Here is a 27,775-nt window from a genome sequence, read left to right as displayed (position 1 = left end):
TACTTGTTTACTCATACAGTAACCTTTTGAGGCCAAAATAGCAGAGGGTGAGGTGGTTGGAACTGATGCTGTGGGCCCCGACATGGCCGAATACGGATCTGCTTGAAAATATACCTGAGGACATACTGTATTCTATTATAAATGTATCCAGGTTGCTGTTGTGATATATAGAAAAGAACATTTTCTCAGTTTCAAAACTTGTATACAGTAGTTGAATATCTGTTTGTGTTTTGCAGGTGTGTAGGTTGGTGACGCCCATACACTGCCAGTCAAGATGGTGGCCCTGTCACTCAAGATATGCGTGCGCCAGTGCAACGTGGTGAAGACCATGCAGTTTGAGCCGTCCACGCCCGTCTACGACGCCTGCAGGATCATCAGGGAAAGGGTCCCGGAGGCCCAGACTGGCCAAGGTGAGACAACACTCAACACTGGTCAAGGCTGGCTGAGATGAGGGAAAGCTACTCTTCATAATTGTCTGTCTTTATAGACTCCTACTGTATGATTATCTCTATAGACTCCTACTGTATGTCTGTCTCTATAAACTCTTCTTTGTCTGCCTCTATAGACCCCTCTATGTCTGTCTGTATAGACTCCTCTATATTAGTCTCTCTCCAGACTCAAATATTGAAATGTTGAATCGCTGCACATCGCATACTACTGTGCATAATAGAGTCTGTGACACTTTGCCGCCCAAACTGGTATTCTGAGGGCGTATCGATGGTTCAAAATTGAAAGAGTGACAGGTGGTAGCAGAAAATGAGAGACGGTAGCCCAGGTTAGATGGGCGTGCCATATCTTTGGGTGGGAGCACCTGATCACGAGTCGTTACTGATTGGTGTCACATGCAGGGATTCCTGCGAAACCAATGAATTGCCAGGATTTGAGCACCTGATTTTTGCATCAAGTTTTCCCAGACCCATAGAGAGATCTGCAGCATGCAGTAACGTAGTTAGCATAGCTTACGTAGTGTATCAGCGAAAGAACTGTCATGGGTCTGGCGTTGAGACTACCTCTACAGTATATCTGTCTTTATAGACCCCTCTATGTTCCGTCTCTCTATAGACTTCTCTATGTCTGTCTCTTTAGACTTCTACTGTATGTCTGTCTCTATAGACTCCTCTATGTCTGTCTCTATGGACTCTTCTATGTCTGTCTCTATAGACCCTTCTATGTCTGTCTCTATGTATGTCTATAGACTTGTCTATGTCTGTCTCTATAGACTCCTCTACAGTATGTGTGTCTCTATAGACTCTAACTGTATGTCTATGTCTGTTGACGCCTACTGTATGTCTGTCTCTATAGACCCCTCTATGTCTGTCTCTATGGACTCCTCTATATCTGTCTCTATAGACTCATATGTTTGTGTGTTCCAGCCTCTGACTACGGCCTGTTCCTGTCTGACGACGACCCTAGAAAAGGCATCTGGCTGGAGTCTGGGAGGACTCTGGACTACTACATGCTCCGTAACGGGGTAAGGACCAATCAGAGGCCAGGATAGAACACAATTATGACATGCTGGGGAAACAGGGTGAGGACCAATCAGGGGCCAGGGCGGAGCACAATCAGACCCCTAGTGATCATCTGATCACGCCTTGGTCCTCTGCTCTCTCCACTTAAATCTGTGGAGGTGTTGAGAAGTCTCTGGAATATATACCCCAGATTTTCCTCAAAAACACTTTTCCTGTGTTCCCTTCCTGTCCTGGCCTCGTGAGACCATCCTGATTTTGTGAGCTCACATTCTGTTTCTCTTGCAATTCAGTCTGGATTTTCTCCATAGAGATCAGTTTGTGCCAGATCAGAAAACGATCTCACCAATCAGTGTTGGTTCTGAGGAATTTGAAATACAAACAGCTACACTGGGCAGGTTTAGCTGTGACGAAAGCGAGGAGTTAGCATGTGATAGACGGTGATAGACAGATGATTCATCCGATCTCCTGCCAAGTATTTTAAAAAGTCCCTGCCCTTTTTCCAAACAGTCTCAAACAGATGGTTATGCGTAGCAGACCATCAGCGCGACTGGTTATTCCCGGTCTGTCAATCAAAGTCAATCAAAGCTATCTGGGTCACCTGGATCTCCTCTCTCTAACTCTTTCTTAGGACGTCTTGGAGTACAAGAAGAAGCAGAGGCCCCAGAAAATCAAGATGCTGGACGGTGCCATCAAAACCATCATGGTGGACGACTCTAAAACCGTCGGGGAGCTGCTGGTTACCATCTGCAGTCGAATAGGTTGGTGACCAAGCTAACTAGAAATAGCCTACCCATCCACTAACTGTGAATTATTCATCCAGGGGGCTATTTTTAGTTCACTGTCACTTGACCCGTGCTTGCGCACTTCTCTTACTACAGAGTGGACTAAAAGGCCCTGTTATGTCATCTCTTATTGTGTACTCTCTGTACGTAATGTGTTTGAACAGTATAGTGCAGCATCTTTGTAGTGCTTGTGAAAATCTGATGGTGTAATGTACTCTGTGTTACGATGACATGGTAGGACTTATCTAACCGGGACGGGTTTCCTCTGAGCAGATGCCGTGTTAGAATAATGGTAGCGTCCTGGCCCTAGCCCTAACCCTAACACTAGCCCTAACCCTAACCCTAGCCCGTCTCTGAGGTGTTCTGTAAGACGCATATTTAAGGCAAGGCAAGGCAAGTTTATTTGTATAGCACATTTCAGCAACAATTCAAGCAATTCAAAGTGCTTTACATGAGACATTAAAAGCATCAAGACAAAGTGCAACACATGAAAAATAAAATACAGGAATAAAAGTTACAGTGCAGTGTATGAATAAATAATTATTTGATTTAATATAAAGCAGCGGCAAAAAGAAAAGTCTTCAGTCTTGATTTAAAAGAACTGAGAGTTGCAGCAGACCTGCAGTTTTCTGGAAGTTTGTTCCAGATATGTGGAGCATAAAAACTGAGCTATGCTTCTCCATGTTTTGTTTTAACTCTGGGGACAGAAAGCAGGCCTGTGCCAGACGACCTGAGAGGTCTGGATGGTTCGTAACGTAGCAGCAGATCAGAAATATATTTTGGCCCTAAACCATTCAGTGCTTTATAAACCAACAGCAGTATTTTAAAGTAAATTATTTGACAGACAGGAAGCCAGTGTAAGGACCTCAGAACTGGTGTGATGTGATCCACTTTCTTAGTCTTAGTGAGGACTCGAGCAGCAGTGTTCTGAATCAGCTACAGCTGTCTGATCGATTTTTTAGAGAGACCTGTAAACACACCGTTACAGTAGTCTAGTCTACTTTAGAAGATAAACGCATGGACAAGTTTTTTCAGATCCTGCTGAGACATACATCCTTTAATCCTTGATATATTCTTCAGGTGATAAGTAGGCTGACTTTGTAATTGTCTTAATGTGACTGTTGAAATTCAGGTCTGAGTCCATGACTACACCAAGATTTCTGGCTTCGTTTGTGGTTTTTAGCATTACTGATTGGAGCTGAGCGCTGACTTTTAATCATTCTTCTTTGGCTCCAAAGACAATTACTTCAGTTTTATTTTTCAATCAATCAATCAATCAAAGCTTTATTTGTATAGCGCATTTCATACCCAGAGGCAACACAATGTGCTTTACAGAGAACAAGGGAGGTGGGCATACGACCCACTCTCTACATATTCCAGAGGGAAGCAAAAAAACAGTAATCACCCGGGGGCCAGATAAGTGCGCTGTAAAAATTCTTCCCTGACCCCTCTCAACAAGGCGATCGAGCAAGCTCCAGGAGTATGTTTGTCTACCGGCTAAGAACATTTATAAAGTAATACATTACATTAAATTAAATTTCAGAGTAAGAGAGGCTAAAAAAGCATCATAGGAGAGAGGGCATCCTATGGACATTCTACGACATCCACAGCAGACACGGGGGTGTCTATTGGACTCCGGGAGGTCTGCTGGTGACAGTGGGGCATCCACTGGACCTGGTTAGAAGATAGAATAGGATTTTTGTTTAGTTGAAGAAAGTTCTGGCACATCCAATCGTTGATTTGTTCAATGCACTTACTTAGCGCTTGTATGGGATTATAGTCCCCTGGTGATATGGTGTTATACATTTGTGTGTCGTCTGCATAGCTATGGTAGCATATTTTGTTGTTTTCCATAATTTGAGCTAGTGGGAGCATGTAAATGTTGAACAGAAGAGGCCCCAGAATGGAGCCTTGGGGAACTCCACAGGTCATTTTTGTCTGCTCAGATTTGTAATTGTCTATAGACACAAAGTAGTCCCTGTCCTTCAAGTAGGATTCAAATCAGTCTAGCACTGTGCCAGAAATTCCCAGCCAGTTTTCCAGTCGGCCTAGTAATATGTTGTGTTCAACCGTGTCGAATGCAGTGCGAGATCCAATTGAATGAAATTCTGCCATTGTCTGTTTAAATGGATGTCATTGAAGACCTTAACAAGAGCAGTCTCGGTGCTGTAGTGTGGTCGAAATCCTGACTGGAAGACATCAAAACAATTAGTGCAAGGAAGTTGTTCAGCTGTTGAAAAACTGCTTTTTCAATGATTTTACTTAAAAACAGGAGGTTTGATATGGGCCTATAATTGTTCATTTATGAGGTGTCTAGATTATTCTTTTTTACGAGTGGCTTAATGACTGCAGTTTTCAGGGTTTGTGGGAACACACCTGAAAGAAGAGATGTGTTTACAATTTGGAATAAATCAGAGGCCATGTAGTTAGATACATTTTTAAAAAAGCCTGTAGGCAGAATATCAAGGCAACAGGAGGAGGATTTTAGATATTGTAGCGCGAAATTTTAGTGTTTTTTTGTGCATTTTTACAGCTTAAAATCAATACACAGCACACTACCAGTTGCCACTCAAGCGGTGTGAAATTAAATTTACTGGTAACGTTCTTTCAAGGACTTTCAAAATAAAAGTAAGGGAAAACAAATGTACTTTTTTTTACTCACTTGGCATTGGTCCAAATGATATACTGTATAGCCACCTGCGTTCAGCTTTTCGACACTCTCTTTTTTCTATTCTGACCAGTGTGGCGTTTCTCCATGGAGATCGTTTCTTACCAGAGGACCACCTTCACCTTCATGGGCGCAATGGCATCAATAATATTTGTAATTTTAGAATTGAAATGATCTACAAGCTCATTGACTGAGACCCAAGAGAGGGCAGGTGGAGGGCAGGACAAGAAAGCCTGAGTAAATATTTCACTGGTGTGTTCCACGATTTAACCACACTGGGCTGCGTCCAAGCGTTCGATTGAGTGGTGAGCAGAGGGACGCGTGTCTGGCAGAGCTTCTCATTGGCTGTTTGTTTAGCGAGAGAGAGGGCCTTTCTGTGTGGCTTGGTTTCTCCTCTCCTCCTCTCTCACTTCAAGTTTTCCTGCTCACCCGCTGGTCCCTACTGATGTATTTGGGCAGAGAAAGAGAGAGAAGGAGAGAGAGAGGAAGAGAGAGAGAGAGAAAAAAGAAAAGAGAAAGAGAGAGAGAGGGATAGATAGCTGTATTCGGTGCCGGCGCTAGCCCCTGGGAAGCACCCCCCCGCTGAGGGCTCCCTGCTCGGCTATCCTCCTCTCCAGGAATCACCAACTACGAGGAGTACTCGCTGATCCAGGAGCAGCCGGAGGAGAGGAAGGAGGACGGCGGCGGCACCCTGAAGAAGGACAAAGGACGAGACGAGAGGAAGATGGAGAAGCTGAAAGCCAAGCTCCACACGGACGACGACAGTGAGTCTGGAGAGCGTGGAAGTGTGGCGCCTTGGGCGTCCAGAACGTGCGGTTGATAACAACGGTGTTCCGCGGTCGCCACCACGCTCAACCACACACACGTCTATTTCATTACGGAGGCGGACTTAACGCCATGTCGTTTGGCTTTATCGCTCAAGCGAGATTCATAGTGCTTTATCATGGTTTGTTGAAATTAAACACTTTTATCTTATGCCTAGGGGACAGCAATTAAAATGTGAAATACATTAATACATAACTCATCCTTTAGCAGCCTGAAATCATGCCTTAGTCTCAACAGGAAGACGCTCACCACGCTACCCTCATATTCTGTCAAGAACCTCACTGGCTATCTTTAATTCATTCAACGTTGGACTTTGTTCGTACTGTCAGTCTCAGTGTCTTTGGTTGTGTGTGTGTGTGTTTTCATTTGTCAGTGAACTGGCTGGACCACAGCAGGACATTTCGAGAGCAGGGTGTGGAGGAAAGCGAGATGTTGCTGCTCAGACGCAAGTTCTTCTACTCTGACCAGAATGTGGACTCACGAGACCCCGTCCAGCTCAACCTGCTGTATGTTCAGGTCAGCCTCAGTACTCTGTTTCCCTGGTCACACACACACACACACACACACACACACACACACACACACACACACACACATATACATCCAGTAGAGGTACACACACACACAACTACACACACGCACACACACAAATACACACATTACTTTCTCCCACACATACTAAGCCTCAGATGGCCAAAATGAAATATAATGAGATGATTACTGTGCACAGTGGAATACTGTTCTATCCAGCTCTCTGCTGTACCTCTCTGTGTCCTTAATCTGAGGTTCAATGATTTTATTGCATTTAATTTAAATTAAAATGCATTGCATTACATTTAAATTTCTCTTGGTTATTGTAAGCGTCTGTTACCTACAATGCGTTACTGTAAAGTAAAGGCATAATACTGTAGTCAAGATATACCAGCCACCCACGCCATTGAATCGCTATAGCTTTTCGGTGGCGTAGTTGGCTAAAGTTGCCTGTGTTTGTGAGTCAGAGGGCCCGAGATCAAGGCCGGCGTGGGGCAAGTGAGGGGGCACTGACGAGTGACGCAGTGACACCTGTTACACCTGCACTCCTAAGGGTGTTAAAGATTAGCCTGTCACTGCTGCTGCTGTACCACGGGTGTCATGCTCGTTGGTTTTCCTGGATGTCAGACTTGTTCCTCTGTGACGCGCCACTCCTGTCCTCCTCTCCTCCGATTGGTCTTCTGTGACGCGCCCCTCCTGTCCTCCTCTCCTCCGATTGGTCCTCTTCTGACCCCACAGCCGTGAACATGGAACACCACTGGCTCCGCCTCCGCCCTGGTGCACGGGGGTTGACAGACCTGTTTATAGTAGCCAAGCGTGTGTGTGTGTGTGTGTGTGTGTGTGTGTGTGTGTGTAAGCAAGCACTTCTGACGCCAGGACAGTATGAGCTGGGCCGGGCCTGTCACATCAAGCAGCTCGCTTTGAGTTTGTTGTTGTTGTTGTTGTTATTGTTGCTGTTGATGATGATATTGATGCGCTGGGGGGTATTCCAGAAATTTCAAACTCAGTTACCATGGTCTCATCAAGCAAATGGCAAAAACTGAGCCTAGGGGCAGATTAGAAGCATGTTCATTGGAATAATATAAAAATGCTCGGTTAATTGTACTGTAGGCTATTTGTCTTTGCAGGAAATAAATAAAACCAAAATACTGTAGGCTAGCTTAATAGGCTAAAAGTCGTTCCGCAGAATGTTGTTCAGATAAATTCTAAAACTCCCCTGCATATTAGTCGTATTATTATTATTATTACAATAATAATAATAACAATAACAATAATAATAATATGAATAATTATTATTATTATCATTGTTATTATTAATATTATTATTATTATTAGGGGCCAAGCCCGAAAGGGCGAAGCCCCTATTGTTATTGGTAGTTTTCCTATTATTATTCTGCAATGGAAGTCTATGGGAAGCCCTATAGCCGATTGGTAACTTTTTACGAAACTTTGCACGATGGTAGAGGCTTATAGCCCGAAGCCATGGAGCAAGTCTCACATCGATTGGCCAAAAGGGGGCGCTATAGCAGCCGACTGAAGTTGCGAATTTTGAACAGGCATATCTCAGGCCCCGTTTGACCTACAGACATGACACTTTGCACACATATGTCTCTCCTCATGATGAACAAATTTGCCTCAAGGACCTATAACTTCCGGTTATATAGATTTTCCGTCATTTTGAATTTTTTGAAAAACGCTAAAAATCTATCTCCTCCTAGAGACTTTGACCAATCTGCATGATACTGGGTACACACAATCTAAGGACCGATATCTATAATTCCATCTCGGCAAAAGTAGAAAAAGTTACATTTAACAGCAACTATGAGCCAATAAAAATGGCATGGGGCGTGGCTTTTCACGTAAAGGGGTATACTTTCTGAAGAGTTGTGCAGAACACCACGCCACTTATAAGACATCTGTGCAGATATAACCTGAGGCGGCCACTGCATTATTGGCCCAATCAAACCAAATGGGGGCGCTAGAGAGCTCATTTTCAGTTTAGGCCTAACCGCCATGCAGAGCTTTCCGAAACACGGTACAGAGGTACCAGGGTAGGTCTAATGGTCACTGGAGAAAGAAGAGCCTGATTGGCCACAGGGTGGCGCTATTACAAGCCAAAATACATAAAAGGGGATAAAATGCAAACTTTGAATGGTCATATGTCATGCCACGTTGGAGCTAGAGTCAGGACGCTTTGGAGGCATATATGTCTCATCAGGGTAAACAAATTTGCCTCAAGGAGCCATAATTTCGGATTATGTTAATTTGCAACAATTTTGCATTTTTTGAAAAACACTTGAAATCTATCTCCTCCTAGGAAGTTTTGTTCATCTACATGAAGCACAGTATATAGAATCTAGCAATGAATATCTAAAGTTCCATCCCGGCATAATTTAGAAAACATAATGAAAATAGCCACTGTGAGCAATTGAATATTGCAGAGGGTGTGGCTTTTCACAAAAAGGCATAATACTTCTGAAGGAATGCATGGAACACCACAAAACGTTGTGTTCATATCAACAATGTCAGCCAGAGGCAAAGCCTCCATTACTGGGCAGATTAAACTGAATGGGGGCGCTAGAGAGCTAATTTCCTGTTCAGGCCTAACCGCTTGGATGGTATTTCCGAAAACAGATATAGTAGTACCAGACCATATCTTGAGGTAACTGAAGAAATATGAAGCAGTTAGGCCAAAGGGTGGCGCTATAACAAGCCGAAATTCTTAAAAGTGGCTTAAATGCAATTGATTGCTGTAGCGCCCCCCGTGGCTAAATGGGGTTCATAATGCTTGTATGCGTAGCTGATGGCATGCTCTACAACTTACTAACACTGTCAGATTACATTTTGAGGTTTATATAAGCATTGTTGTGCAAAGGGACCCCCATTGCACTTTCATTGTATTTTCATTGCTAGAATTAAACCAATGTGTCGTCTCTTCTTATATGAAGAATGTGCTTGTTTAACTGAAATAATCAAGATCACTACAATTGAATGCATATGGACTCCACTTTAGTTTGACAGGGTCAATTGGATGGAAATGTAGACCTTAAATTACATAGCCTACTTACACCAAATGTATGGGTAGGAGAGGGGCATTCTTCTGAAAACTGTGGTTAAGAGAGAAACAAGAATTGTGAGTGTTGTTCACAGATTGCTGAATTGTCAAGCTATCCCTGCAGTGATACTTGATGGTAAAGGTGGGTCTTCCAGGCAGATGGAAGGCCTGGAGAATGACCAGGTGGGATGTAGACATGCAGAGAAATAGGTCCTAAAAATATGTCCCAAAATAGAATAAATGTGTTGAGATGCTTAAAAGGACCTGACACTCACTTGACATCATCAGACGAATTAACTGTGAGTGTGGTTGTATGATGATGCTGTTGCATGAATTTAACCTGATGTACCTAGTCAGGCGACAAAGACAGTCACATGCATAGCTCAAATGTGGCTATGGCAGATGTTAGCCATGTTTCTGTTACACAAATGCTATCAGCGTTCATAAAGAATTGATGTGTGTACATCTTTAAAGTGTGCTTTAAGACTCTGGATATTGTGTAGAGGCATTGTAAATGAACTGACTTTTGTGGGAGTCAGTGTGTGAGAGGCATTTAGTGTCACATGTGACATAGGTAGAGAAGTGATAGTTGGAGAAGGGTGCAAATGAGATTAAACTAGGGAATGTTATGACGGGTATGAAGGTTAGTTGTCCAAAGAGTAACGAGTGCAGAGGTGTGTACTGTATGTGTCATGTGTGACAAACTGGATGGTAGAGTGGTAAAGAGTGTCAAGTTTGGATAGTGTACCTTTTGCAGTATATAGCTTACACACTTCAACCAGGGAGAGGGTTTTAGCCTTTAATCTAAACACTTCATCCTGGGAGAGGACAGTAGCCCACAGACTACATAGCCTTCTTACACCAAGTGTAGGGGGGGCATTCTTCTGAGAACTGTGAGGTTTAGAGAGAAACAAGAGTTGTGAGTGTTGTTCACAGATAGCTGAATTATCAAACAAACTACACACTGAGACTTGATGGAAAAGGTGGGTCTTTCAGGCAGATGGAAGGCCTGGAGAATGACCATGTGGCCTGTAGACATGTAGAGAAATAGGTCCTAAAAGATATGTCCCCAAATATAATTAATGTTATGCGATGCTTAAAAGGAACTGACATTCGTTTGACGCCTTCAGATGAATTGAATGTGATTGCAGTTGTATGATGATGATGATGATCATGGTGATGATGATCATGGTGATGATGATACTGTTGCATGAATTAGACCTGATTCATCTGGTCAGGCGACATTGATGCTCACATGCATAGCTCCAATGTAGCTATGGTGTGTTTTGCTCATTGGCTTTGATGCGTTCGTTGTGCTTGGCCCCGTTATTGCTGCTTGCAGCTATATTTATTATTATTATTGTAGGCCTATTCATTTATAGGCTAGGCCTAGGTTTTGTAGCCTACTTTTATTCCTGTCTTAATTAACCTACAGTTATTATTGTGTAGCCTAATTTGGGTAAAATTGTATAACCTTTCAATTGTTTGAAAGGTGCTATATCGTAAATGACAAAAAAACGGAAATGCTCGACTAGATAATGATTAACTGATGGCACATCTAACTGGGGTCTCAAAATCATCCCTCGAGTAGACTAGGCTATTGCAAATTAATTCGGCATCAACTTCAATCGGGTAGGCTAACGAGGAAATGTGCGACAGCTACTTCAACCTCAGCACAATATGAGATTGGAATCAAATGTATCGCCATTGCATAGGCTACCAGTAGCCTAGAACAACGAAAGCAGTACGAGATGCCGGTAGAATAGCGAATTTTAGGAAATGCGTGTCATAACGATCCAATGACATAATCCTTTGTGTCTACATTACACTAAGATATTCCAACGGATGTAGCATGTTTTTTTTCCCCGTATCAGCACCCATGCTGCCTACTGTAGGCTATAACTACTGGGTTTGTTACAGTACTTAAAACCTGCTAGCAAGCAGGTTAGGTTCACAGAGTGAATTACCATATTAACTGACCCACACTTTCAGTTAACTCTCTTTATGGAACGGGGTTGAGTTGTCTTTCTTCCTGGAATGGAAAACCCAGAATTTCCCTCATTTTAGGGTTAGCAAACTCAGAATTTTCATTAAACCCTCTTTCTGGAATACCCCCTTGGTGTGCTGTATTAATTGGTTTAGCCTGGTGGAGTTTGCCGTGTGTGTGTGTGTGTGTGTGTGTGTGTGTGTGTGTGTGTGTGTGTGTGCGTGTGTGTGTGTGTGTGTGTGTGTGTGTGTGTGTGTGTGAGTCAGGAGAGGTCAGCTGACGCTGGGGTGTCCCCTGAAGGAGGGGTCAACAGAGTCTCTGCTACACAAGACGGGCTTTGCTCTCACACACACACACATGCACACACACACACGCACACAACCACACACACACATGCGTGCGCACACACACACACACACACACACACACACACACACACACAGACACACACACACACACACACACACACACAGACATACATATAGTGTATTGTATATCTCCTGGCCTCCAGGGTGCCACCTCCACCCTCCCTCTCTCCTCCCTCTCTCCTCCCTCCCTCCTCCCTCTCCTCCCGCTCCTCCCTCTCCTCCCTCTCTCCCTCCTCCCTCTAACCTCCCTCTCTCCTCCCTCTCTCCCTCCTCCATCTCTCCCTCCTCCCCCTCTCCTCCCTCTCTCCCTCCTCCCTCTCTCCTCCCTCTCTCCCTCCTCCATCCCTCCCTCCTCCCCTCTCTCTCTCCTCCCTCCCTCTCTCCCTCCTCCCTCTCTCCCTCCTCCCTCTCTCCTCTCTCCCTCTCTCCCTCCTCCCTCTCTCCTCTCTCCTCCACCTCTCCCTCCTCCCTCTCTCCTCCCTCTCTCCCTCCTCCCTCTCTCCTCCCTCCCTCCTCCCTCTCCTCCCTCTCTCCTCCCTCTCTCCCTCCTCCCTCTCTCCTCACACTCTCACATCCACACACCCTCCTTCAGTGGCTCACATAGTAGCGCTCCGTCATGCTCCCCCCAGCGCTACGCTAACCCATATATCCTCTCACAACAACAGTTCCTCCCTCTCTTGCCTTTTTCCTCAATCTGACCATCTCTCTCTCTCTCTATATATATATATATCCCTCTATCCCCCTCCATCTCTCTCTCTATATCTCCATCTATCTCTCTCTTTCACCCTCCATCTCTCTCCATCTCTCTCTCTATCTCCCTCTATCACCCTCCATCTCCCTCTATCCCCCTCCATCTCTCTCTATATCTCCATCTATCTCTCTCTATCTCCCTCTATCACCCTCCATCTCCCTCTATCCCCCTCCATCTCTCTCTATATCTCCATCAATCTCTCTCTCTTTCTCCCTCTATCACCCTCCATCTCCCTCTATCCCCCTCCATCTCTCTATATATATATCTCCCTCTATCCCCCTCCATCTCTCTCTCTATATCTCCATCTATCTCTCTCTCTATCTCCCTCTATCACCCTCCATCTCCCTCTATCCCCCTCCATCTCTCTCTCTCTATTTCTCCATATATATCTCTCTCTATCTCCCTCTATCCCCCTCCATCTCTCTCTCTCTCCCTCTCTCTCTCTTTCTTTCTCCCTCTCTCTTTCTCCTCTCTCTCTCTCTCTCTCTCACATACACACACACATAGACAGAATTTCACACAGGCAGATCACAGACAGTCTCCTATGATGGCGTCGGATTCTAGTGGACGTCGTTTGTCAGCGTGGGGACTAGGGCTGACAGACATGAGCTGTGTTCGGAATCGCTCCCTCGTTCCCTCACTCCCTATTCCCTATATAGGGTTCACCATGTAGTGAACTACCTAGGGAACGGAGAAAATGTAGGGTACATGCACTGTTCCCTGGAAATCAAGGTGAATTGTGGGTAATAAATAGTGGACTATATAGGGAACGAAAATTCTGTGGAGAATTTGGACACTACAAACAAAATGGCTGACGCCCTATATAGTGCACTATATAGTGAATAGGGAGCGATTCCGAACACAGCTATGGTCTTTCTGAGGAGTATTTCTGAGGGTTGACAGAGCTGAAGAGAGGGGTCTTTCTGAGGGTTGACAGCTGGAGGAACGTGGTCTCTCTTTGGCTGGAACACTGTTCTGTTTCCACAAGTCTCTGTAGAGTTGCCCTCAAGGGCGTCGCTAGATGAATATGAACACACATCTACAGACACACACGCAAACACACACACACACACACGCAAGCACGCACACACGCAAGCACGCACACACACGCACAAACACGCACAAACACGCACACACACACGCACACAGTTCACATGCTTTCGGTAAATGTCTCTTTTCTCTGAGGACAGGCTTTTCAACAGTCCCCTTCAATATGAAACTCAGTACTGTAGGTCGTTGAGTGTGTGCGTGTGTGTGTGTGTGTGTGTGTGTGTTAAATATGATATCATCTCTGGCAGTCCGTAGAGAGAGAGCATCCTAGTGATTAACTCAAATGTTTATTAATGATGTGTAGCCTCCATGATCTCATCGCCCCCACTCACACACACTTACACACACACACACACACACCCACACACTCACACTCACACCCACACACACACTCACACGCACACACACACTGGCAGGGGTTCTGCCAGATGCAGCCTTAGCCCTTTTTTTACAGACACCTTCCCCCATGTGTGTGTGTGTGTGTGTGTGTGCACGGACTGTATGTGTGTGTTTGTGTGTGTGTGTGTGTGCGTGTGTGTATGTGTGTTTTTGGGTGTGTATGTTTATGTGTGTACAGTATGTCAGTGTGCGTGTGTGTGTTTTAGTGTGTGTGTGTGTGTGCTTTTCAGCTCGCTAGGCTCGCTGAGCGCTCCTGCACAGTCCGCCCGTCCCTGCAGAGGTCGGGTTCTCAGCGCCGTCACCATCAATGTGACGGGACGTTGAAAGGAGCTGAGCTGGGCCCGGTGTTTTAGGGAGGTTGGAACACAGAGTGACAGAGGCTTCCTGACTGTCAGGCCTCATTTATCTAACATTAATCCAGCACATGGGTTCCCAAACTCCATCAATGTGGGCCTCCCCTCTGAAAACAGTGACACTCCCGGGCCCCCCCCCACCCCCCAAATTTGTCCATTTTGCAAGGCAGCGTTAGTTAGCCCATAACGTTACACAGCTAAGTTAGCTTGGTGGCACATGTTGCTAGTTAACTTTATGACGTTTTCGCACAATACATTCATGCCTGCGGGGGGAGGCTCTCTCTGCACTATCCACAAATTTAGGATACATCTCTCCCATTATTTATTTCGATCTTCTGACCTTTAAAATCACATTTCATTCATAAAAACCATAGACATTATAAAAATAAAAAACATGTTTTTCCTTTTTTTCCCCTAACCATCCCTCCGCACCTCCCCTGAATTTCTTTGGGGCGCCCCAGGGGAGGCCCGCCTCACAGTTTGGGAATGCCTGATCTAGCAGACTAGAGAGAGAGAGAGAGAGAGAGAGAGAGAGGGAGAAGAGAGAGAGAGAGAGAGAAGAGAGAGAGAGAGGGAGAGAGAGAGAGAGAGAGAGAGAAAGGGAGGCAGAACTGACCAGCCCCTGGAGACAACAACATGCATTTGGAAGACACCAGGCGCTCAGAGCTACTGTACCCTAACGGTTGTAGGACCTGCAGACAGGCCTTTGAAGCATAGCTTTGATGAGGGTGACGGTAAAACAGAACAGATGTCTTTGCATTGTCACAAAGGCATGGCTACAGATGAGTGACATCTCATAAAGGATCACTCAGACCAAGCTGCTCTAATTGGCTGGTTTAATGACACACTGAGTCACTATTGATGATCTGCTCTGAGAGCGTGACACGCTGTGTGATGTCTTTCAGCTCGCTAGGCTTTTGGTTGTGATGATTAATGATAGAGGCTGTATTTTAAAAAGTTTTAAAACCTGTCTTTTATTGCCAAGAACTAATTTAATTTGGCCCTCCCTATAAATCTAAGTTGTGTTTCTGTGATGCTGTTTCGGTTATACTTATTCACTTGGCCAACGTTCCTCCCTGGAGCAACTTTCAAAATATAGAATGGAATGCTCTTTACCCTTGCCTGTAGTTTGAGTATGATTGCCCCCTTCTCTCTCTCTCTCTCTCTCTCTCTCTCTCTCTCTCTCTCTCTCTCTCTCTCTCTCTCTCTCTCTCTACTTCTCTCTCTCCCTCTCTCTCTCTCTCTCTCTCCCTCTCTCTCCCCCTCCCCTCTCTCTCTCCCCCTCTCTCTTCTTCTCTCTCTCTCTTCTGCAGGCCAGGGATGACATACTGAACGGCTCCCATCCCGTCTCCTTTGATAAGGCCTGTGAGTTCGCTGGAATCCAGGCGCAGATCCAGTTCGGACCCCATGTGGAACACAAACACAAGCCCGGATTCCTGGAGTAAGCAGCTCTGGCAGACCCCGTAGCTGCATTAACGGTCACCTTATTGCCGTACATCAACTTGTCTGTACAATACACAAGTGGACATTATAATAGTCTCCCTCCACCCATCATGTGACGGCCCCTCCCCGTTCGCAGTCCTTCTTTTGGGGTTTCAAAGAGCGGGATAGTCAGCGGGTCGACGGCAGACATATTACATGGCTCTCTGATGTACTCGATTCTAATTGGACAATCGCGCATTCTACAGATCAATTATTTCTTGGTAATTGATCAACGTCAAGGGCAACCGAGCCATATTGACCGCTGCTAAAGGCAACACATTATATGTCTGCGGGCGACAGTTGAAAGTTGTTTGAAAGTTGCTGAACATTCTAAACAGTTCATAACGGTTTGGGCTATTGCATTCTCATCAAGCCAGTCTCTGAAAACGCCCATTGCCCAAGCACACGGAACCGTTTCACTGGTGAAATAAAGTGTAGGCTTATTAGCACTAATGTCATTGGTAAGTAGCCGTGTAATAAGCGGGATAACGTATTGGCCAGCCGGTCATTACCGAAAAATAAGAGCCCTTCAGTGGGTTACAAAACCCCCCGACTTCAGCTCGGGCTCTTATTTTTCGAACGGCAGGCCAGACGTTATCCCTTACTTTACCCTCCTGTCAGCTATGTGCAGTACGTAGTGGGGCAAGAATGACGTCGTGTGTATGTACGTAGTGGGGCAAGAATGACGTCGTGTGTATGTTGAAGTATGTTACCGGGAGGGGGAAAGCCTGTACCGTATATCATAATGTACATACTGTACATACTGTACATCATGCCTGTAAAGCTGTAAAAATGTGATTTATCTCTGCAGTCTGAAGGAGTTTCTACCCAAAGAGTATATCAAGCAGAGAGGGTCGGAGAAGAGAATATTCCAGGTACGATATGGACACATGCTGCACTTGAGATGATTATTTACACTGTGTGTAGCATAAAGGAACATGCAAAGCTGATTTCCATGTGGACGTCATGAACTGTGCAATACACACAGCAAAGTAACCACGGTCACACGTTATTGTAGCCACGCCCTTCTGATCCGCAGGACCACAAGAGCTGTGGCGAGATGGCCGAGATCGAGGCCAAAGTGAAGTACGTGAAGCTCGCCAGGTCTCTGCAAACATACGGAGTGTCTTTCTTCTTGGTGAAGGTAAGATATGAGACAGGAAGTGCTCCCGCTAGCTTCCTTCACCAAGTTGTGGACTATGCACTTAACAGACAGTAATTGGAATGCTGACCCAGGTAAATACAGCTGACTGATGGAGGTAGAGAGAGAGAGATAGAGAGAGAGAGAGATGGTGATTTAAAGATACTGTTGAATAATTGATTCAACCCGCACTCTCTCACTCAGAGAGCAAAACAGATACTGTAGGTAGAGTACAATTAAAACATACTGTAGGTAGAGTACATTTACAACAGATACTGTAGGTAGATACTGTAGGTAGAGTAGATACTGTAGTGGAAGGGGCTATGTTAACGCAACAATGTCACAAAAAAATGTAAATGTATAAAACCAGACAACGTTTGGTGATAACAATTAAGCTTACTTTGTAGCTCAAAATGTCCTCTAAATAATTCTGTTTTTCAAATCTAACATTGTTGTGCTGGTTTTAAACTGGGTTGCTAATTTTGACGATAGCACTACAATTTGGAATCCTGGAGAGGGGCTGTGTTAACTCCCATTACACCAACTCCTATGTACAGTAACGTTGGTACAGTAATATGGAACTCTCATACAATGACGTGGCATCGCTAAGCAATATTTTCAAGATGACATTTCACAGAATTCATAGTGATGATTTGATGTCGTTTTTATATAACTAAATATGCACATAACAAACTGAAAACATTAAGGTAGACTCTCTATGATATGTAATTGTTGGAGAGTCAGTTACTTTTCCATTGCAGTTTAAAATGTTGCTAGAACAAGCCCATAAATCAGTCTTGTTTCAGCGTTTGGGCGTTAAGACCGCCACTCCCAAGTGCAGGCATTAAAAGCACCCTATACTGTAGGCTAGGTAGAGTACCTTTAAAACAGATACTGTAGGTAGAGTACATCTAAAACAGATACTGTATGTAGAGTACATTTAGGCCTACAACAGATACTGTAGGTAGAGTACATTTACAACAGATACTGATACATTTTGAGACCTGCACCCATCCTGTCAGTCTGAAAGCCTTTCCCAGGGCTCCTGGAACAAACTCTCCACTAGCCCGGATTCATAGATATGGAGGGGCTCGAGCCTGTGTGTGTGTGTGTGTGTGTGTGTGTGTGTGTGTGTGTGTGTGTGTGTGTGTGTGGTGATATAAAAAAAAAAGACCTTTTATAAAGTTCAACCTGTGCAGTAAATTCTAGAGCAAGCTGATGTTTTGAAAACCTCAACCAAGGTTAAAGATTTGAGATATTATCTCCCTCAAGTCTACTTCAGATAAGAAAACGTGGCTTCCTGAGTCGAATACAATGCAGAAAGCTAAGACTGCTTAAATAACCTTACTCAAGACAATGAAAGATTAATAGTTTTCTATTCATAGATGATCATGATTATGTAGATAATGTTATCTGCCCTTGAGGGTGAGAGTTATTGAGCTGTAGAAGCTGCTCTACATCTGAACTGTCTACAGTATGTTCCTGTCTCTAAGCAATACCTTTTGACCCTGAATTGGAAACAATGCCTCCCACCACCCATAGTCTGCTAACTGCTAATTGTATGTCGTCTTCAGTGCTGCTGGAGAGAAGCCAAGTGGAGGCTCACGCTAGGAAGCCAGGCATAATGGATTGTCAGTGGGCAGGGAGAGACAGAGCACGGCAGCCAGGCAGAGAGCTGGTGGAAGCAAAGTACTGACATGCTGGCAGGCTCTGTGTTGTAGTGTAGCTTGGGGGTGGGGGGAGAGCAGCAGGGAGGGACAGTTAAACAAGCCTGAAATCTACAGGGTCACTTCCTCCAATCTCTGGAGCTTTCAGACTCAGGAGACACACACACGCACCCTCACACACACGGACGCACACACACGGACGCACACACACACGCACACACACACACACACACACACACACACACACACACACACACACACACACACACACTCTCTCTCTCACACACACACACACACACACACACACGCATGCACACACACACTCACAAAAACACACACACACATCTGCGCGTGCTGGAGCAGAAGCAGTAATGCTGCACCACTGCTGTCCTCTATATCTATGCAGAGGTTCCCGGAGTGTTTCATAACTGTAGGTGTTCAGCAGCAACAATAACAGTGCCTAACGTTTCCTCCCCGTCCGTCCAGGAGAAGATGAAGAGCAAGAACAAGCTGGTTCCGCGGCTGCTGGGCATAACCAAAGAGTCGGTGATGAGGGTAGACGAGAAGACCAAAGACGTGGTCCAGGAGTGGCCGCTCACCACCGTGAAGAGATGGGCCGCCTCCCCTAAGAGCTTCACACTGGTATGAGTCGCCCTATTTAGAGCAAACTTCTTACCACCTTTGTTCTTTGCTAACTTTAAGTCTATCTAATCTAACAAAGGAAAAAGGAAGAAACTATCCGTTCCCAGCAGGGTCAATAATTACCAAGTCTCTGTATTGCCTCAGGCCATTGTTTTCTTCTCAGTATTCCACTCGCCCATTTCATCACCGTTTGTTTGCACTCATTTTCACTGGAAGAATGTGAAGCATCTGGATGTTTTATTCATTCGAGTGCTTCTTCAATTTCCTACCTTGGTTATTGTCAACAGTTCTGTCTGCTTTCCTGCCCCTTATTAAGCTAGGCCGCTCTGAACTGGAATGAATGCTCCATTTAAAGATTAACGTGGAGTGCAATTTTTAAAGATGTTCAAAGGTACATTTGCCAACAGTGGTTTTAATGAAATATTACACCCCTTTCTCTCTGAGGGCAAGACGTTTGAAGTGGGGGAATTTCAGATTGAGAAAATTAGCATGTCTAATATTTAATCAGCTCTTTGAAGAAGTTGAACCTACAGAGTCAGTGCTTTCCACTAGCAGGAGGAATGATAATGGTTCATTCAAAGCGTCCCTCTCTCCCACAGTCGACTCTGTGAGTGGAGAGAGTGGAGGTTGTTAACATAGACGATAAAGTTACTATTGTTGTTAGACGATAAAGATCTGTGTGAGACATGGAAGGATTCAGGACAGTGGCTCAATGGCCCTTATTTATCAAAGGAGCGCAGATCTGAGCGCAGATCCGAACGCAGGTCCGATCGATGAAATTATGGTAAAACAGCGTCCACATGTGATCTATCAAACATTCCTATGGCGCCAATCCCATTGTATAAATGATCGGGCAGTGCAGATAAAAGCAATTGTCATTTAAATATCCCACCCCTACATATTCTGGCCTCGCCCCTGTAGTTTACGGCACGGAGATGTGAAATACGGCCAAGGCCAGAAATTTCTCAGACTCCCGTCCAATAGCAACTCGTCAGTCTCCATGGAAAGCTCCTGGAAAACCATCTTGCATTTTACAATTATTTTAAGGGGTAGTTCATAATATGTATAATTATGTAAATCCACACAATCAGCATGCGAGCTGGGCAGCTTCCTTGTTGAATTGTGTAGCCTATCCAAAAACCATTGCACATTGCTGTCAATTTGAGGATTTATAATAATTATAATAATAAAATGTTATTTTACCTTCCATACAGAAAAATGTATTAGAGCTAACACCTGTGTGAATGTAAAATATCCTATTTCAACCAATAGGCCTATAGAAACTGGTGTGCGTTAGGTTACTAGCCTACCTCTCTCGTCCACTCATCTCATACATGTTGAACTTGGCGTGGAAATGACCGTATGCCCAGTTTTCTGTCTTACGATCGCTTAGTAAATGAGGGCCATTGTCACTGTTTCAAAAAAGCTGTGCTTTACTGCTCCATGTGTAATTCTGCTGCCACTTGCTTTCTCTGTGTGTGTGTATGTCTTCCAGGACTTTGGGGAGTACCAGGAGAGCTACTACTCTGTTCAGACTACTGAGGGGGAACAGATCTCTCAGCTCATCGCTGGCTACATCGACATCATCCTCAAAAAGGCAAGTTAAGGCAAACCAGACAGAACCAAACCTAAAGTTGCAACTTGTGACTTTATGTAACTGATACAGTGGAACTTTATGTAACTGATACAGTGGAGCCTACTTTCCATAGTATAAGCACATTGCTCTGTATGATTCCTGTTGATCTTCCCAACCACAGAAGCAGAGTAAGGATCGTTTCGGTTTAGAGGGAGATGAGGAATCCACCATGCTGGAAGAATCTGTGTCCCCAAAGAAGTAAGGGTGGCTCATATCATTCTCTGTCTCCTTCGGTGCAGTCCTAAAGTGCTTCCATCATGCTGACCAGGCATATTCTAGGACTACAGCCTAGTAATTCCACATGTGAATGTAAAACTAGGCTTTGCATATAATCACATCTCGGTGTGCTCTGAATTGTGGCCTCTGGAAACATAAAGGATCCTGACCTTTCAAATAACATTATCCAATTGTGAGCTCTCTATTTTCTCTAAAACTGAAATAAAAATATTTATGTAAATGCTCCCCTCTGCGAACAGTTGCTTTATTTCCTAGCCGAGCTCTAGAAAAATACCTCAGCGCAAAGCAGCCCTATATTATTATTGCTCTCATCAGGAAGACGAGCATTAAGATATCCTGTTCCTGGAAGCAGTTTTTCCTTCAGTCCTCTCATCTCGCTTGGCTACTGTTTCTGGCTCTGACTGACTGCTGGACTCTAGAGACCCTCTGCTATCTAGAGAGGCTCTGCTATCTAGAGACGCTCTGCTATCTGGAGGCGTTCAGCTATCTAGAAACACTGCTATCTAGAGACGTTCAGCTATCTAGAGACGTTCAGCTATCTAGAAACACTGCTATCTAGAGACTTTCAGCTATCTTAAGACGTTCAACTATCTAGAAACACTGCTATCTAGAGACGTTCAGCTATCTAAAGATGCTCAGCTATCTAGAGACGCTCTGCCAAGAGATGCTCTGCTTTCTAGAGACACTCTGCCAAAGGACATTCTGCTATCTAGAGACGCTCTGCCAAGAGACGTTCTGCTAGCTCGAGACACTGCCAAGAGGCATTCCACTAGCTAAAGATGCTCTGGGCTGAGTTTCCCAGAGGCATCGTAGCGCTACGTTCATCGTAGCGCTATGATGAACGCCATAGCTTAAGATGAACGTAGCGCTACGATGCCTCTGGGAAACTCAGCCCTGCTCTATAGAACTGCTAGCTAGAGATGCTGATGCTACAGATGGTCCAGTCTGCCACATGAGGGCCCAGAGACAGGTTGTCACGGGGAACCGGTGTGATTCTGTTGCAGACACTGACTGGGTATCACTCCCTCACTGTCCATGTGCCATTGACTCGGTTCCCAGCACAAAATATAGCACAGCTGCCTCTCAAAATAAGCCGTAATTAGTGTCTGTTGCATCTGTTTACTGGGGGCAGGGTGCCAGAGATTGTTTGTGCTTCAAAATTTTAAAATTTTAAATAATTATTTCCTAAGAGAGAGAACGTAATGGCATGGAGTATCCCTCTCACCAGCTGGTCCTCACCATCCTGTGTGCTCTGCCCCGTGACTGTTGCAGATCCACCATCCTCCAGCAACAGTTCAACCGCGTGGGCAGAGTGGAGCATGGCTCGGTGGCGCTGCCCGGGATCATCCGCTCCGGCTCCGTGGGCGGGCCCGACACCTTCAACATGGGCACCATGCCCTCTGCCCAGCAGCAGGTCACAACGGGCCAGATGCACAGAGGACACATGCCCCCGCTGGTGAGAGTGCCCGCTGGCGCCCGCCGCCAAAGTCACACGGCGTGTGAGCAGCGCTGACTGAGCACAATACCATCACCAAGACCTTTCTATGTTCGACTTCAGTGTACTGCCATCAATGGTGCATTACGCCATAGACGTTCAGACGTGAAATTTCTTGCTGTTGTCAGTGTATTAATGTGTGTGTGCTGTGTGTGTGTGTCTGTGTGTGTGTGTTGTCAGAACTTGGCTCAGCAGGCCCTGATGGGGACTATCCATAGCAGTATGCACGCGGTGCAGCAGGCCCAGACTGACCTGGGATCTGTAGATGACCTGCCTCCGCTCGGTCATGACATGGTGAGGCCTCACACCCGATCATCCCCCTTTAGCACAACGCAGCGAGCTAGCCACGGAACGACACTGCCGCTCAGCACTTCTCAAACCCCTGCTCTCTTTATGGGCTTCAAATTAAATCCCTTCTGCTCACTGAAGATTATTTCCCCTGAAAGTGTTGTTGTGTGTTTTTTCGAAGGAGTTGATTAAATTCCTTAATCCACGTGAATATATTCTTCCTAAAAGATGCGAATAGAGTTTTTTTCCAATGAGAGGGTGTTTACAGTAGCTAAGCAAAGAGTCCATCGAGAAAGTGAAGCGTTTATTCTGTAGTATGTCGTGGTCCATCTGAACTCTTGCGGATTACGTTTAATTAGACGCTGGAAATTGACGTGCACACGCGCAAGATGGACTTTGAAGCCAGCGGCCCCGACACCTCAAATGCCGTGGGAGTGTTGAAGCCCCTAGTCCTTTAATCTCTCATGATAAAAGCTCCTGCAGCACACGTTGAGCGTCTCCCGCTGTGATGAAAGCCGTTACCCTGCCTTCTCTGTGTCCCTCTGCCAGGCCTCCAGGGTTTGGGTCCAGAACAAAGTGGATGAGTCCAAACATGAAATCCACTCTCAAGTGGACGCCATCACCGCCGGAACAGCGTCCGTGGTCAACCTCACCGCAGGTGAGTGGTAGGGACAGCGTTCCATACACACACTGGCGCTTCCAGCCACATTCCCGTCCTCCGGGTGACAGCGTATTTCGCGCTGGGATCCTCGTTATCGAGATGCCAGGTCGAGGCTAAGCTGGAGAGAAAATTGGCCTCTTGTTCTTGTCGTAAAGAGGCTCTTCTTTAAAGCCAGAGTAACCCACGGGTTGCAAAATCAATACACACATTTTCTAAGCTGACGTGAAACCCACTTGATCCTTTTTAATAATGGACTGTTTCCCATTTGCCCTGATTAATATTCCTATTGATGAATATGTCCTGAGCGCATTGTCCTGAAACTGAACTGGCTGACTGTGCTCCCCCCTGCACCCCACCCCACCTACACACACTTGCGCCCCCTGCAGGCTGGCATGGCGCCACCCGTGCCAGCCTTTCACTGGGTTTTAATCTTCCACAGCCATCTGTGAGGTGAAACTGAGATCCCCCTTCCACCCATCACATAGAAACTGCTTCACAAAATGAGCATGACATACTCATCTCTCTACTGTCTCTAAACACACAAATGGGCTTTAGTTATGACGGAGGCGCTGGTGGGCGAGGAAGGGTCGGCGACCTTCTCATCCCTCCCGCTCTCTCTCAAGGCGACCCCACGGAGACCGACTACACAGCGGTGGGCTGCGCCATCACCACCATCTCTTCCAACCTGACGGAGATGTCGAAGGGCGTGAAGCTGCTGGCGGCGCTGATGGAGGACGAGGTGGGCAGCGGGCAGAACCTGATGGGCGCCGCCAGGACCCTGGCGGGCGCCGTGTCCGATCTGCTCCGGTCGGTGGAGCCCGCAGCCGCCGAGGTGAGAGCCGCCCCGCCGAACCCAGGACGTCCGCTCTGTCCTTCGTTATGATGTATGTGTGTGTGCGTGTGTGTGTGCGTGTGTGTGTGTGTGTGTGGGTGTGTGTGCGTGTGTGTATTTGTGTGTGTGTGTGTGTGTTGCTAGTGACTAAAATCATGTAATTTCCCAGCCCAGGCAGACGGTGCTGACGGCGGCAGGAAGTATCGGCCAGGCCAGCGGGGACCTGCTGCGTCACATGGGAGAGGGAGAGACCAACGAGAGGTTCCAGGTCAGAGAGCACTCCCTCGCTCCCTCTCCATTCCTATGACGACCACTGCCAAACAGGAAAACACATACAATACTCTCTCCTAATGCTCATGTTCTAAAAACAAACAAAAAAACAGCACACAGCACAGGTGATGCAATCAGGCCTCACTTCTACCGGATACTCTGTCACGGTTGTTGCCTGTTTAGTAGTAACAGTGAGCACACCCCACCGAAAGCCTGACATCATGTCTTACAATGTCTATTTCTACCAGTACAGTAACAGTGGTTTCTAGGCTCATCTGTAGTCCCCCTAGGCAGCGAGGGGCCCGCCGAGAGACGGTTTAGTTCAGGTTAGTTTATTTGGATCTCTATTAGCTACAGCATTGCAGCAGCTGCTCTTCTTGGGGTCCATAACACAACAGAACTTTACATAGTGACAACGCATCCATTACAGTTACACATAACATTACAAAATAAACAAAAACTAAAAATAGACACACACATTGTAACCACATGTGCTCTGTATTCACAACATACTGCTACCGTATACATGCTCCTCAGTTTTGTACAGTACCATTCAGTACCGTCATTTCTTTATCTTATTCATTGTAAAGGTTTGGATTGAAATGAATTGCATTGAACTGTAGCATTAGATCACACTGCTGAGCAATAGTAGCCTCGTGAGACCATCCTGATTTCACAAGCTCACATTCTGTTTCTTGACAGTCAGAGTTGGTTCTGAGGAATTTGAAATACAAACAGCTCCGCTGGGCGGGTTTAGGTGTGACGACAGCAGTGAGGAGCGGTTGAAGTTAGCGTGTGATAGACGGTGATAGACAGATGGTTCATCCTTTCACCTGCCAAGAAGTTTTGAAAGTGCCTGCTCTTTTCCAAACAGTTTCCAACTGAGAGTTCCCAGATGGTTATGCGAAGTATAGTCAGGCTAGGGCAATAGTCAATACTAGACAATATTGAAGACGGAATGAGTTGTTAACAGTAGTAGAGTTTTGTGTTGAAAACGGTGCAAACGGTGGTGAATGTTTCAGGACATCCTGATGACCCTGGCCAAGGCGGTGGCCAACGCCGCCGCCATGATGGTCCTCAAGGCCAAGAACGTGGCGCAGGTGGCGGAGGACACGGTGCTGCAGAACCGCGTCATCGCAGCTGCCACTCAGTGCGCCCTGTCCACCTCTCAGCTGGTGGCCTGCACCAAGGTATACCCCATCCAAAACACACACACACACACACACACACACAAACACACACACAGCCAAGTGGTGTTTGATAATGACTGTGTGTGTTCATCTCACTTCTTCCTCTCTAAACGTGGACTACAGACTACGAGTCACGCTGACACGTTTCGCCTGACTATATACGAAGTTTTACGATGAGACTAGTCACGTCGTCGTCGTGGTTATGGCTCTGCAGTTGCCCCCTTAGCAAGATATGGTGTCAATATCTAAGCTGTAGCCTACCAGTTATACTTTTTGAGAGAGCATGCCTTCCCATTGAAGTGAATGATGGGATGTTCCGAATGTCAGTTAGGATTTGAATTTGGGGGCACACACGAGACTCTTAAAGGTACAAGCACCCTTTATCATTTATATTCCTGCCTTCCTTCCTTACAAGGTGGTGAGCCCCACCATCAGCTCGCCGGTGTGCCAGGAGCAGCTGGTGGAGGCGGGCAAGCTGGTGGACCGCTCGGTGGAAAGCTGCGTCCAGGCCTGCCTGTCGGCCACCGACGACGGCGAGGTCCTCAAGCAGGTGAGCGCAGCGGCCGGGGTGGTGGGCCAGGCGCTCCACGACCTGCTGCAGCACGTCCGCCACTACGCCAGCTGCGGCGAGCCCATCGGACGCTACGACCAGGCCACCGACACGATCATGACCGTCACAGAGAGCATCTTCACCTCCATGGGCGACGCCGGTGAGCGAGGGAGGAGGAGGAGGAGGAGGAGGAGGAGGAGGAGGAGAAGGTTACATTGTTCAAGATGGTTTCTGTACTGTAGTTTCTGTACTGACCTGTGATTATGGGTCAATTTGGTCTCTCTCAGTTGGAGTTACAATCCATTTAGTAAACACGTGGGAAGTAAGAATTATTGCTCAAGTCGTCAGGAGACCCAACCTCCGTTTCTCATCTGAGATGTGCTTCAGCCCTTCAGCGCAGTTATTCCCATGTATTTTGACTGAGAGAGACCTCAGATGTTGAAAGGTTATGGTTTATATTAACTGACCTTCAGGACTCTGTTGAAACATTTTCAAAGGCTGAAGTATTTGTTATGGTTCAGCCATGAGGCTGAAGAATTTCTGAGCCTGGCCGATCCTCTAGGGGTTGTAGAAACATGTCATCCAAAACCACTACAGAGGTTCAAATCTGGTCCCAATCAGAGTCAGAGGGGCTTTGAAACTGAAAAGAAAACACATGACCTGGGCCTTCTTGGAGGGGTGAACACTCCTACAGTACTTACATAAATCACCATTTTGGAGGAAGATCAACCTACAGTAGTAGCTTTTACTATGAAGTATGTACATCTTTACAGCCCCCATTCCAATGATAAAAGAACTTTGGGAGGAGGAGGGGGGGGTTCTAGGCTTGGAGTTGCAGTGTAGCATGAGTGTCACGGCACAGGATTTATTTTCAGTAGTTATTTTTTAGCTGGTGGTGGGTGTTTGGGAATCACAGCTTTTCATAGCTTTAGCGTAGGGGGAGACCAAGCATCTTCCATACAGTGTTCTATGCACATCTCCAGGTGTTTCCACAGTCTTGTCTGGATTTTAGTGTGAGTGTAAGATGATTTCATCCGAATCGTTGGCTTATTTGTCTCTTAGTGTGGTACGCGTAATCAGCCTGTGTGCTACCAGGAGGTGAATAGGAACCTGTACAGTGCACTGTGGCTCAGTGAGAGATACTGAGGGATCTGGCCTCATCTCTCTGTGTTGTTAGCCCAGTGAGTGGTATTTATAGGGTCATGATCTCTATCTCTTTCTCTCTCTCTCTCTCTCTCTCTCTCTCTCTCTCTCTCTCTCTCTCTCTCTCTCTTTCTTTCTCTCTCTCTTTCCTTCCTTCTCTCTCTCACCCCCCCCCTCTCTCTCTCTCTCTGTGTAGGTGAGATGGTACGTCAGGCCCGGGTCCTGGCCCAGGCGACCTCTGACCTGGTCAACGCCATGCGGTCGGACGCTGAGGCAGAGGTGGACATGGACAACTCTAAGAAG

The 27,775-nt window shown here is 46.0% G+C and overlaps 1 protein-coding gene across 1 annotated transcript in view; it reads left to right on the top strand.

The window, feature by feature from the left end:
- Window positions 1–265: 265 nt before the first annotated feature.
- tln2b (talin 2b) overlaps window positions 266–27,775 on the top strand; it is a gene marked incomplete at its 3' end in the record, with an annotated part of 72,236 nt that continues 44,726 nt past the window's right edge. The window contains exons 1-19 of the mRNA XM_084452618.1: window positions 266–410; window positions 1,374–1,471; window positions 2,098–2,227; window positions 5,537–5,683; window positions 6,118–6,260; window positions 15,552–15,679; window positions 16,532–16,595; window positions 16,760–16,864; window positions 19,015–19,170; window positions 20,666–20,767; window positions 20,928–21,004; window positions 22,316–22,499; window positions 22,719–22,832; window positions 23,376–23,484; window positions 24,111–24,319; window positions 24,489–24,587; window positions 25,612–25,779; window positions 26,195–26,489; window positions 27,669–27,775. The exon at window positions 27,669–27,775 is cut by the window's right edge and continues 60 nt beyond it. Of these exons, the coding sequence (XP_084308744.1) occupies window positions 275–410; window positions 1,374–1,471; window positions 2,098–2,227; window positions 5,537–5,683; window positions 6,118–6,260; window positions 15,552–15,679; window positions 16,532–16,595; window positions 16,760–16,864; window positions 19,015–19,170; window positions 20,666–20,767; window positions 20,928–21,004; window positions 22,316–22,499; window positions 22,719–22,832; window positions 23,376–23,484; window positions 24,111–24,319; window positions 24,489–24,587; window positions 25,612–25,779; window positions 26,195–26,489; window positions 27,669–27,775 (2,571 nt within the window). The 5' untranslated portion in view covers window positions 266–274. The remainder of the gene's footprint in view (window positions 411–1,373; window positions 1,472–2,097; window positions 2,228–5,536; window positions 5,684–6,117; window positions 6,261–15,551; window positions 15,680–16,531; window positions 16,596–16,759; window positions 16,865–19,014; window positions 19,171–20,665; window positions 20,768–20,927; window positions 21,005–22,315; window positions 22,500–22,718; window positions 22,833–23,375; window positions 23,485–24,110; window positions 24,320–24,488; window positions 24,588–25,611; window positions 25,780–26,194; window positions 26,490–27,668) is intronic.

Source organism: Borostomias antarcticus (genome assembly GCF_949987555.1).
Source record: "Borostomias antarcticus genome assembly, chromosome: 18".
Taxonomy (NCBI): Eukaryota; Metazoa; Chordata; class Actinopteri; order Stomiiformes; family Stomiidae; genus Borostomias; species Borostomias antarcticus.
The sequence above is the reverse complement of the archived record's forward strand: the minus strand, read 5'-3'. Positions and strand labels throughout refer to the sequence as shown.